Source organism: Lampris incognitus, chromosome 12 (genome assembly GCF_029633865.1).
Source record: "Lampris incognitus isolate fLamInc1 chromosome 12, fLamInc1.hap2, whole genome shotgun sequence".
NCBI classification, from domain to species: domain Eukaryota; kingdom Metazoa; phylum Chordata; class Actinopteri; order Lampriformes; family Lampridae; genus Lampris; species Lampris incognitus.
The window spans coordinates 35,733,315-35,745,942 of NC_079222.1; the positions used below are offsets into that span (position 1 = coordinate 35,733,315).

At 44.4% G+C, this 12,628-nt stretch overlaps 1 protein-coding gene across 2 annotated transcripts; it reads right to left on the reverse strand.

Annotated features, from left to right (window-relative positions):
• Nucleotides 1-252: 252 nt before the first annotated feature.
• Nucleotides 253-9,749, reverse strand: LOC130121551 (E3 ubiquitin/ISG15 ligase TRIM25-like). 2 transcript variants are annotated; one of them, XM_056290395.1, is made up of 9 exons: nucleotides 9,389-9,749; nucleotides 9,112-9,251; nucleotides 7,490-7,763; nucleotides 6,269-6,643; nucleotides 5,949-6,032; nucleotides 4,096-4,329; nucleotides 2,208-2,367; nucleotides 2,025-2,084; nucleotides 253-1,941 (listed from the first exon to the last, which is right to left on the reverse strand). In XM_056290395.1, the coding sequence occupies exons 3-9, from the start codon at nucleotides 7,739-7,741 to the stop codon at nucleotides 1,421-1,423; spliced, it is 1,686 nt and encodes a 561-aa protein (XP_056146370.1). In that variant the 5' UTR covers nucleotides 7,742-7,763; nucleotides 9,112-9,251; nucleotides 9,389-9,749; the 3' UTR covers nucleotides 253-1,420. The 2 variants fall into 2 exon arrangements, with proteins under 2 accessions (XP_056146370.1, XP_056146371.1); XM_056290396.1 differs by lacking the exons at nucleotides 9,112-9,251; nucleotides 9,389-9,749 and having other exon boundaries at nucleotides 7,490-7,769.
• Between the last annotated feature and the right edge of the window lie 2,879 nt (nucleotides 9,750-12,628).

Consider the following 12,628-nt stretch of genomic DNA (forward strand, 5'->3'; position numbering starts at 1 on the left):
TCAGGTGTCTTGTATGTTGAGAGATGCTCACTGTCATGGTTTGTACGCCCTTGTGTTTTATAAATGAACCACTTTCAATAAATAAATAAAAAATATCATAGGAGTGAACAGGCGCCATTTCTAGACCCGGTATCCAGTTCTACTCTATTACATCCATGCAGGGGACAGAGTTAAGAAGTCCATCACCAACACAAATGTTGTTTATACACACATACTTGACAAAACAACAACAACAAAACACGAATGGGACTTTTCTAATGCAGCGTCTTTACTGATGTGAGCACATGAAATTAAAGTACATTTAATAAGGAAGTACAGTCCACAGTACTGGAAACATGGCAGACGTGCTGCTGTTACTGGGACATATTAACACATGAGTGAAGCCACTAATACAAACCTACACACATGTTCACCTGCACAACATGTACATGGATGCACACAGGTGAGACACAACCACTTCTGTCTCTCTCTCTGTCACACAGACACACACACACGGAATAAAACATAGCTTTTATTTACAGGTGATCAGGAACAAAACACCACTTTATTTAACACCACACAGAAACCATCAATAAACAGGAAGCTGACTCGTATATTCTTAAAGTCGCACATATCATCAACATTTCTCTACAACACACAATCATAAGGTGAGTCCAGTAAATCCTACATGTGAAGCTAAAGGGGATTCCAGAGAGGAAGAGAGAGAAGGGGTAAACTAATAGCAGGGTGAAGTCTTGTAACACCTCATCTGATCCATCGAGGTTTGTGCTGTTCTGATGTGGATGTTATCATTCAGCGTCTATCTATTAAACATCAGCCACTCACAATCTTCCATCTGGATGTTTACACACCATGTTTTTACCTCCCTGTCTGTCTGAAACACATTCTGCTGATCTGAGCAACAACAAACAAGCTGTGAGTCGCTAAATAGCATCCATTTAACGTGTACTCCTTTCACACGTTGTGATTTTCACACTGTTATCTGACAAGAATGAAAAGAAAACAGCATCCTGACTACACAATGTGCTGCAGGATGAAGAAGTTACAATATCCATCATCACTAGTTTAATTTCCTTCGCCTCGCTCTTCCATAACAACCAGCATCTTTACTAAGACTACAAAAAGCTTTAAAACTGCCTTTATTTATCAGTCTGTGTGTGTGGGGCTGAATTAACCTTCCTTCACTCTCACTTTGATCAAACCACATCCATCAGCTGCTGCTTTTTAGCGCCCGTTTGGTCCCCCTGGATAAGAACTGAGACTCTTTTGAAAACCACACAAAGAAATGAAAGTGGTGAAAGAAACCCGTTCACCAAACACGTCTTCCTCTGAGGACAGCTCTGCCCTTTCCACTCGTCAACTATTTCCAATCATATATTTCAAACGCAGAACAAATCCTGACACGTAACCGAGATCTTCCCTACCAGACCTTCATCACCTCTGCAACCGATCCTTCAGACCACAGTCCAAGTCCAGGATAGAGAGGCTGAGTGAAAGTGGTGTTGACTTTGTGGAGGAGGGTGGTTGTGTCAGAGACGCTGTAGAAAGACAAAACACCTGCCTCGTGGTCCAGGAACACTCCTACTCTGGAGGAGGAAGGACCTGACACCTCTGTTACTACACCATTGTGTATGAACCTGTAACGACCCCGAAAGCAGATTAACCTCCAGGACTTGTCATTAAAACCAAATCCTGAGCCACCTGATGATCTCTTGATGTCTTTGTATGACACTGCTATACTAACATCACCACTTAATGTCACCTCCCAATAACAGCGTCCAGATAAGCCCTCCTTGCACAGCACTTGGTAACAGTCAGTAAACCTGTCTGAATGAGGAGGATAATTCAAGTCTCGTGGTGTCAGCGTCACCTTCCTGTTGTCCTCTGACAGGGAGACACGTTGATGGGCAGAGTTCACATCCAGCGTGAGAGGACGACAATCTGAAACAACAGAAGTATTAATGTCAACCTGCTGTCATTTACTTAATAATTGTTGTATTTGTGTGTTGCAGTGTTTTGCTTACACAGTAAACAGTCTTCTCTGGTCTCTGGTTCTGGTGGCAGTAAGACATCTACAGCAGACGCTGCAACGAAAAGCACAACAAATACAACACGTTTATAAACTAGATGAGACTGCAAGTGTACAGGGAGGTTTTTCTGTGTGTTGGTGTGTGTTTTTCTCTATACTCGATATTCCTTTCAGCTACCTGCAGATGAAATCCTGGGCCATGTGTGTGTCATGATGTGGTCTAGTTTGTCTCTGAGGACAGACACAGCATCAGTCACATCTCTGAAGTAACGCAGAGGACGCACAACAATGCTCGGTGAGTCCAGAGAACCAGCCGGGAGGGAGAGAGACTTGAATTTCTGGAGTGAGAGAAAGAGAGACAGAGAAAGAGGAAGACAGAGAAAGACAGACAGAGAAAGACAGACAGAGAAAGAGAGACAGAGAAAGAGAGACAGAGAAAGAGGAAGACAGAGAAAGAGAGACAGAGAAGAGAGACAGAGAAAGAGGAAGACAGAGAAAGAGAGACAGAGAAAGAGCGACAGAGAAAGAGGAAGACAGAGAAAGAGAAAGAGAGACAGACAGAGAAAGAGGAAGACAGAGAAAGACAGACAGAGAAAGAGAGACAGAGAAAGAGGAAGACAGAGGAAGAGAGACAGAAAGAGAAAGAGAGACAGAGAAAGAGGAAGAGAGACAGAGAAAGAGGAACAGAGACAGAGAAAGAGGAAGAGAGACAGAGATAGAGGAAGAGAGACAGGGAAAGAGGAAGAGAGACAGAAAAAGAGGAAGAGAGACAGAGAAAGAGGAAGAGAGACAGAGAAAGAGGAAGAGAGACAGAGAAAGAGGAAGAGAGACAGAGAAAGAGGAAGAGAGACAGAGAAAGAGGAAGAGAGACAGGGAAAGAGGAAGAGAGACAGAGAAAGAGGAAGAGAGACAGAAAAAGAGGAAGAGAGACAGAGAAAGAGGAAGAGAGACAGAGAAAGAGGAAGAGAGACAGAGAAAGAGGAAGAGAGACAGGGAAAGAGGAAGAGAGACAGAGAAAGAGGAAGAGAGACAGAAAGAGGAAGAGAGACAGAAAGAGGAAGAGAGACAGAGGAAGAGGAAGAGAGACAGAGGAAGAGGAAGAGAGACAGAAAGAGGAAGAGAGACAGAAAGAGGAAGAGAGACAGAGGAAGAGAGACAGAAAGAGGAAGAGAGACAGAGGAAGAGGAAGAGAGACAGAGAAAGAGGAAGAGAGACAGAAAGAGGAAGAGAGACAGAGAAAGAGAGACAGAGAAAGAGGAAGAGTGACAGAGAAAGAGAAAGAGAGACAGAGAAAGAGAGACAGAAAGAGGAAGAGAGACAGAGGAAGAGGAAGAGAGACAGAGAAAGAGAAAGAGAGACAGAAAGAGGAAGAGAGACAGAGGATATAGTTAGATTGTGTGTCTCCAACACAGGACGTCTCATCAAACACGTCTCTCACTAAACCCTCTCCATCTGGCTGTGTGGGTCAGTGAGCTGACTAGGACACCAAGTACAGATTGTGGCTCATCACCTTTACTACAAATCCTTCCCCATCTTTCCTGAAACTCTCCACAGAACAACCAGAAACAGAAGAAGAGTTACGTTTGTACCAAGAATCACTATTATTTCATGAAAGATAAAAGTCCCACACAACCATCGGCGTTGCCAGGTCATCTTGCCGGGGCTTCAACCCCAACGTTTTGAGCGTCGCCCCGAATATCATTTTAAATGTGAGCCTATGTGAAGCCCGACACCACACGTGACGTGTGGGAATGTCCGATAGTCTTCGTCACGTAACAGCCTGTCAGAATAAATGCTGGTCTCTAAACTAACTCTGTGTGTGTGTGTGTGTGTGTGTGTGTGTGTGTGTGTGTGTGTGAGGGAAAGATAATTTAATATTCCAGGAAACTAATGTTAACATAATTACATGTATCTTTTTTCTCTCGTCTGGTATTGTAGCATGTCAATCAATGTTTACCATAGCAGTTGTGAAGTATTCTGCTTCTACTCAATACTACTACTAATTACTAACAACTGCTAATATTTTAACACCACAAGTCATAATTAATCTGGGGAGTAAACAGCACCTGAATGAAATGGATGTGGTCGTCAGTGTGTGACAGCTGCTCCAGCTCAGAATCGCTCCTCCTCCACTCTTCCATCTCCTCCTGCAGCTGCAGGAGAAGCTCTTCAGCCTGACTGACTGCAGTCTTCTCCTGGGCTCTGATGAGCTCCTTCACCTCGCTGCGCCTCCTCTCAATGGAGGCCACCAGCTCAGTGAAGATCCTCTCACTGTCCTCCACTGCGGTCTGTGCAGAGCTCTGTCAGTAGAAAGATACAAACACCTGCCTGGTAAAGAAGCTGCATTTCATTTCAGAAGAAGGACCAGATGGATCCTAAATGTACATGTGACTAATATGAACTTCTATTCCAGTCCTTTCTTCCACCTCTGATGCATTTTAAGCTGTGTTAGTATCACACTTTATTTAAATAGATAGTTACAAATCCCTTAGCGAATAAACTCAACCGATGAAAATAAGACAATAAAACAAAAAGGGTGAGATAGGGTGAAAGATAAAACATGTGGCAAAACACCTTGTGCAACTACTGGGCTGCGAACATTGTAAAACTTTCCCATTGGGCATTTACATATGAGAATCAACAGGGCACAGATTGGGTTCACATGGAGCTCTTATCCAATCCTTTAGCGGTATTCACCTCTCCACTACCACATAATCCTAACATACAAATAACAAACCCGGTGGTTAAAGCTTCACTTAGGATAGGGCTCCAGTTTAGGAGGCATCTTGGATTAAAGCCTGCCAGCGGTCTTTTCCCAGCAGCAAATAATCAGTTCTTCTCGTCATGTGTGTTAGATAAGGCATTTCAACATTGGCATAGACATGGACTGGTGTTTTTCTGGGATGTATTTAAAGACGGAACATCCACCTCATTTGAAACACTTACCAAAGACCATAACATACCCACATCCCATTTTATTAGACACCTTCAAATCCGTAGTTTTGCCAAGAAAGTGTTCCCCTCATTTCCGTATCTGCCACCCAGGAGCCAATTAGATGTTATTCTAGAGATGGATCCCTCTGGGGGAAAACGGGTCTCTATAATTTACACACTGATCCAGGGATTGAAACAGATATCCTGGGACAAAACAAAGACTGCATGGGGGAGAGAGCTGGGTGTAGAGCTTTCTGAGGAGGCATGGCGGGACAGCTTCACTCGTATACATACGTCCTCCTTGTGTATACCACATGGCTTCATTCAGTTTAAGGTGCTTCACCGTCTTCACTACTCGGGGGACAAGCTTGCCAGAATCTTTCCCACCACACACCCTGGCTGTCCGAGGTGCAGCCATAGTCCAGCCTCGGTGGGACACATGTCCTGGGCATGGCCCTCCCTCAACAGTTATTGGGGACAGATATTCAATGTATTCTCACATATCTGTAAACACACCATAACCCCTGATTTTCACACAGCCATCTTTGGCATACCGCCCCCTAACTGTAAGGTGGCAACTTTGCCTCATTACTAGCACGCAGACTGATCCTATTTAACCGGAAGTGGAATAAAGCTCCATCGTCTTTAGTAGTGCATAGTCCTTTTGTTTCTTTTCTTTTCTTTTCTTTTTTTGAGCCTTGGGGGAGGGGGGGTTCCTACATGTTTCTTTTTTGTTGTTGTTGTTGTTCGTGTGCCTTGTATACCTGTTCCAAAAAAAACTTGAAAATTGGAAAATAAAGTTAAAAATCAAACAAACAAAAAAACCACCTTGTGCAAACATTTAGTTCAAGGTGGGACTCTCCTCAGCCAACAGAATATATCTGATCCATCATCTCTGCCAACCCTCGCTAGGAGAGAGGCCAACATGCTCATTTGTCACTTTACCAGACAAACAACAGCACACACTTGAGTCCATTTTCTTCACCTTCAGATCCTCCACAGCCTGTCTCAGCTTCTTAATCTCCTTCTCTCTCTGCTGGGCTTTCTGGCGACGAACATCCAACCGTTTCTGGAAGAAAACATACCAAAACATTGCAGCTGGGCAAAGGGAGAATAAAGTGGGAGGCATTTCTGTGTCGGTCAGTAATTTTTAAGGTAACACAGGGAGCCTCGGCTTTTAGATGTGCTGAATATTCTGTGTTGAGAAACTGAAGGTTTTCCATATACAAACCAAACCTATTCTGCATGTAACCTCACAGGACTGCCTCTTGTTTGTTGGTGATCAACAAGTTGTGGTGGTCCTACCTGTATCTCAGCCCTTTCTGCTGCAGCCGACACTGTATCGTGGCCCTTATGTTCATGCATGGTGCACAGATAGCAGATACACTGCTGGTCTGTACGACAGTACACCTCCATCAGCTTGTCATGCCTGGAGCACATCTTCTCCTGCAGTCGGGCCGTGGCAGAGACCAGCTTGTGCTTCTTCAGCACAGGAACAGTGTAGTGAGGCTGGAGGTGAGTGGAGCAGTAGGAGGCCAGGCACGCTGAACAGGTCATAAGGGCTTTGTGAGGTCGAGTCCCTGTGCAGAAATCACAGGCCACATCTGTGGGGCCAGCATAGGACACATCTGCAGAGGGAGAGGCCTGCTGGTTCCCTGTTGTCTTCAGATTCTCCACAATCTGAAATATTAAAATCCTGTCTTAAAGGAATTATCTGCTGTGGTCATGATAAAATGTACTACTGCTACGATCACTACTTATGGTGATAATAATGATAAGAAAGAAAATCAACATCACTACAATGTTGATGTTGTTAAGTTAGAATGAAGTGAGGAACAAAACAGAGAAACATGTCAGTAATAAATAAGATATGGGAAAACAGTAATATAAGAATAGGAGTCAAATAGTGTGGAGAACATATATGAAAATAACAAAATGAAAGCCACTTTATTTGACATTGTATTCTTACAACGAATTGTATTCTCACAATGAATGTGTTGTCTGCATTTAACCCATCCTATTGTATAGGAGCAGTGGACGACTCCAGTTCTTCTTTCCATCGCCTTGCTCAGGGGCACAGACAGGACTACGAACCCTAACACGCATGTCTTTTTGATGGTGGGAGGAAACCGGAGCACCCAGAGGAAACCCACACAGACATGGGGAGAACATGCAAAGTCCACACAGAGAGGACCTGAGAAGGCCTGGGGTTCGAACCCGGGGCCTTCTTGTTGTGAGGCAACAGTGCTAACCACTGGGCCACCATATATTCAAAATATATGTAAAATGAGTTGAGATAGCAATGAAATCAACAGAATAGCCCAAGGATCTAGAACCTCATTTGGGATTGTCCTCCTGGGGTAACAGAACCGAAGGCTAGTCCAACACCTCAATAATAATATTACATTTCAATGGATTGAAGCTACAAACTACTAAAATGTGACCACGAGTATTTCTTTTGCCAGCAGCACAATAACTGCCACACCTGCCTCTTACAAATGACTTTTCTCTTCCTGTCAGTCTCACCTGAGCCAGCATGGTGTTCTTCACAAGGGCAGGCCTCGGGCTGAAGGTCTGTCTGCACTGAGGACAGCTGTACACTCCCTTCTCTTCATCCTTGTCCCAGCAGCTCTCTATACAGTCTCTACAGTAACTGTGTCCACACTGAAGAGTGACTGGCTGGTTGAGGAGGTCCAGACAGACTGAACAACACAACTGATCTCTGTCCAGCAACAACCCCTGCTGCTGCTGCTGCTGCTGCTGCTGCTGCTCAGCCATTTTACTGACAGCCTCTCTCACACTGACGGAAAAGAGCAGACAACAGTTTCGTTTTCTCTGAAAACACCTGGGAGACTGAATGGGAGGGACTTCCTTGTTCTGTCCAAAGGGAGAAGCTTTACAGGAGCACAGGGGTGAGCAATGAGTTACAAAGTCCAACACCCACAAACATGTTGTTTATATACACACCGATAAAACACAACAGACAGGAAGTTACAGACAGGAAGTGTAATTAAGACATTAAAATGGTCTTAAGGAGTCCGTTATATTCACGTGCCCAACGTTTATCTGTCCCCGTGCAGATCTTTTATTGTTGCTCTATAAAGACGGTCACTTATCACTGATCAGCTTAATCAATAATGCTGCTCATGCCATGTGTCAGTACTGTCTAATGGGCTTAAGCAACGGTAGTAATGACACATTGTGTACTGTACGTAAACATTACAATATTTTGTTTATCACAAACATTGACTATATGACTATAACTACTTTAATTACATTATATATTATTAAATAATTATTTTATTGACGTCATTATATTACTGTTAAAATATTATATTTACTATAATATTTATTACTGTTTTCATATTATTTACTATTATTATTGTGATAAAGCAATAGCCTTCATTTAGCAATTAAAAGATAAATGTTGTGTAACTTACATTTCCTGGTTGTGATGTGTGAAACAATAGGACATCTTTTGTTGTTAGAGAATTACGTGTTGTATATATATTGTATTTAAATGAAAAAGGACACTTTTGTGTTGAGTCATATTAATCGAATTTTTTTTTACATTTTTATAAATATATTTCTAGTTTTTCCCCTTATCCCACCCGATTAACCCACTGGCATATGGCCGGAACACTTGTCGAATAACTCCCCTGGCTCACGTTTCCACAGGAAGGAGATAGTTGTAACACCAGCTTCCTTCAAACTCGTGTCGGCTGCTCTCGCCATTTTACATGCTGAAGCCTCGCATGGATTGCATCACCTTCAGGCCGCGAAGGAGGCGTAGGGAGAATGCTTTCGGTTGCTTGGCTACAGGCGCCCGGGTGGGCCAGAGGGGTCGCTGGAGAACGACGAGTTCCCGAACAGTACACCGATCTACACCCACTATCCCTCGGGTAAGGGTGGCCTAATGAAGGCCTGACCCCGTGGACGCTCTGGCCGTGACCGGTTACGGCGAGTCTGGGATACCAACCTCCCAGCCACGTGACGAGCGGACTACAAGAACAGTGGTTTATTCCGCTCCGCCACCAGAGCGGCCCATTAATCGAATCTTATTATAAGGAAATAAAAAACAGTGCAATAATAAAATCAGTGCAATCAGTGGGTATTCATTTAGATCAAATAAACATATTGTAACGTACATGAACCAGTAGACACGTTGGCCCTTGGCTAACGGGTCGAACCCTTTAGTCGACTGGTTAACGTTGTCGCTTGCGGACTGGGAGATACGTGTTCGTGTCCCGGCTGTGGCGACGGTCTCCCAGACTGCCCCCCGTATTCGCTACAATATGTACATGTAAACAATAAATCAGTTATCTATTATCTATCTATCTAATCTACTTTTATTAGAGTAATATATACAAGAACACAATATAATGTGCACATAATCAGGGTGGAGCATCTTTCTTTTTGCCATACCTCTGGGCTTCAAGTGCAGCCCTCCACTCAGCCAGAGTCATGGTGGCTGTGGCCTGGCAGTACCAATTACCAAAGTCCTGCCTGTGGGTGTCAGGGTGCCGCTCCCTCTGCCACTGCTTGCAGGGGATGGTGTCGCTCTTCCTTGTGTAGTTCCTTTTCTTTCTTTCTTTTGTTGCCACTCTGCTCCTCCTCTTGTCTTTTCTTCTTGTGATAGTGCTGGGTGGTATAAGGCACATCTGCAGGTGGTCCTGCAGGTCTGGAAAGAACCACAGGAGCCAGAGATTGGGAGGCAGGCAGGAGAGGTTGGGACACAGGAAGGAGAGGTTAAGAGGCAGGCAGGAGAGGTTGGGAGGCAGGCAGGAGAGGTTGGGACACAGGAAGGAGAGGTTAAGAGGCAGGCAGGAGAGGTTGGGAGGCAGGCAGGAGATATTGGGAGGCAGGCAGGAGAGACAGGAGAAGTTGGGACAGACAGGAGAGGTTAGGAGGCAGAATAGCAAGGTTGGGAGGCAGGCAGGAGAAGTTGGGAGGCAGGCAGGAGAGATTGGGAGGCAGGTAGGAGAGGCAGGAGATGTTGGGACAGACAGGAGAGGTTGGGAGGCAGGCTAGCAAGGTTGGGGTGCAGGCTGGTGAGGTTGGGAGGCAAGCCGGAGAGGCAGGAGAGGTTGGGACAGACAGGGGAGGTTGGGGTGCAGGCTGGAGAGGTTGAGGGGCTGGTTTTGGTTGCCTGGAGAGGCGGTGTGAGAGCTATAAGGACAGGCAAGCTAAGACCAGCAGATGGAGCCACTGGCAGGCTATGTCTCTGCTTCAGTTGGGCCGTCCCTGCAGTGTTAGGGGGCAGAACAAAGACATGGGGATTTGCCACACTGCCGCTAGGCACACAGGGTTGGCCTTTCCTCTTAACTGCAGTAGGCAGGCTCTCTGGGCCTCATGTTGGTGGTGTTTGGAGTAGAGGTGCCTTGCTCCAGCACACTCTTCTTCTGCGTTCTTTCACGTCTGCAGTAGCTAAAAATATTCCAAGCAGTATGTTTGTATACCATAGTGTAATATAACAGTACAATATATCTACAGACAGTAGCACAGACACTAGGTTATTACCTCAATAGGTTAAGTGTTTATTAACTCACCAACTAGCAATGGTTGCACTGTTCATCACCGGGAACTGAATGGTGGTGTTCTCCATCACCGTGGCATTATTTAAAATTACTTGCCGGATGTGGAGGTGTGCTCTGGTGATAAGGCTCCAACGCTCATGTCTGACTCCATCTATGTGCCTGGGTCCACTTTACTCCTCGCAGAGTTTGACAAAAAGTGCCTCACACACACGATTGCAACCAGGCTGCTGCGCCGGGCTTCTCCCTCCCACAGAAACCTGTTTAAATATGTGACCATAGTATAGCTGATCTGCTGTCAAAGATTGGAAGGAAATATGAACTGCCCTCACAATCCCCCCTTTTGGTTTGTTTGTTGATTTAATCAACAACAAATCGTCTAGATAAAGCACCAAAGACAACATGACAATGGATACACATATCTTGGGGAACATCTTACCTCACACAGAATGACTGTGAGGTCTGTCTGTCAGTTGTAAGCCAACTGAAATGCATCAGATTTACATCAACACACTCCATATGAACTCAGCCGTCAGACAGAAGTCACAACTATCCCATGTCCTCTCCAGCCAAACATCTCACCTCACGCTGGAGTAGAAATGAGTGAAAGACTCCAGAAGTTATCTACACTAATCTGAGCAACCAGAGCACAAGACAAAAAACAAAACAAAACAGTATTGACATAAACTTATGTGAATGCTCACAATTCATGTAAAACACAACATAGTCGCCAGTAGCACTACACAATGAATAAATGACAGAAGAATACATGGGAGATATATTCATAACACACATGTAGATTGGTTTAACATAAGCAAAGGAAAAGAAACCAATAACTCTAAATAAACTACTCTATCAAGTGAGGTGACTGCAGACGCTTGCTAAAAACCCTTATTACCATCCTCATCATCATAATTATATGGTGGGACCCAGGGATCAGGAGAATATTTAACTTGTACAGCATTAAGTACGGTTCTAATACAATATTTGTGGATCACCCAAATCACACAAGTAATGACAAAAACAATAATGGAAAACAGGATAATACCCAAAATCAGAGTACCCATAAATGTCGCCCCCACAGATACCAAGGGGCCAAACACCCTTTATCCCTTGATCAGCATCATGTTCAATTCTGATATTTCAGCATGGTTGCTAGTAATATATGCACAGCATACAGTGGAGATCATCATCGTCATCCTATTTCCAGTTGTTACGCGTCCAACATCATCTAAACGTCTCGTGGTGCCGTGATGGCAGCTGTGGAGACGTTCATGAGATGTTCTAGCACAGTAGAGAGGGACTTGATCTGGTCCAGAGCCGCATAGATACCATACGAGGAAACAGCTATAAGCCTGATCACCACAAACCAGATAGACCTCTTCAGGCAGTACGGGTTGCTTACTGAATATTATCTTTACTGTCCTATTACCACGTGTCTGCGGTAATTTCATAACTGGGGTCCTGTACACACAAAGAAACACCAGGCAGGGTACGCACACACACAGTAGGCCAAGTAAATGAACAGTTGCGAGCTAAAGACGTAGTAGAGGATAGAGGCCTAGAGCAACTCTACACAGTAAAACCTAAAATTACCAACTGTATTTGCAAATTCCATGGAGCTGAATACACCCCAGCTACAATACGATAGGTGTATTCTGGTTCAGTCATAGGCTTACATCCTATATCCTTGTCGCCAGTGCTTGAATAGGAATCAACAAGGTGCCAGTACTCTGAATCAGCAACTGCTCGGCACACGCGCTTGTGGCTCTCCTGGGTACCGTGTGTTTTTGGCTGGTTTGCCTAGATAAACCCTCTACTAGTTGCTTAGATAAACCACACAGAAGCTGATCATTTTCAAACACATTTCCCTGTAAAGAGTAATAATAATGATGAGTAAAAAAACGTCAAACCTTATCTTCAAAGGTGTTTAGTTCACATGGCTTGTTTGTTCTGTCTCTCAGGTTGCTTACCCTTGTCCCAGCTCTGTCATCTCTGATTGAAGTAGCATATCTGCAAATTACACACAAACAATTAGAACAGAGGTGTGAGAGAGAGACAGAGAGACATAGAGAGAGAGAGAGAGAGAGAGAGAGAGAGAGAGAGAGAGAGAGAGAGAGATACCCCCTTG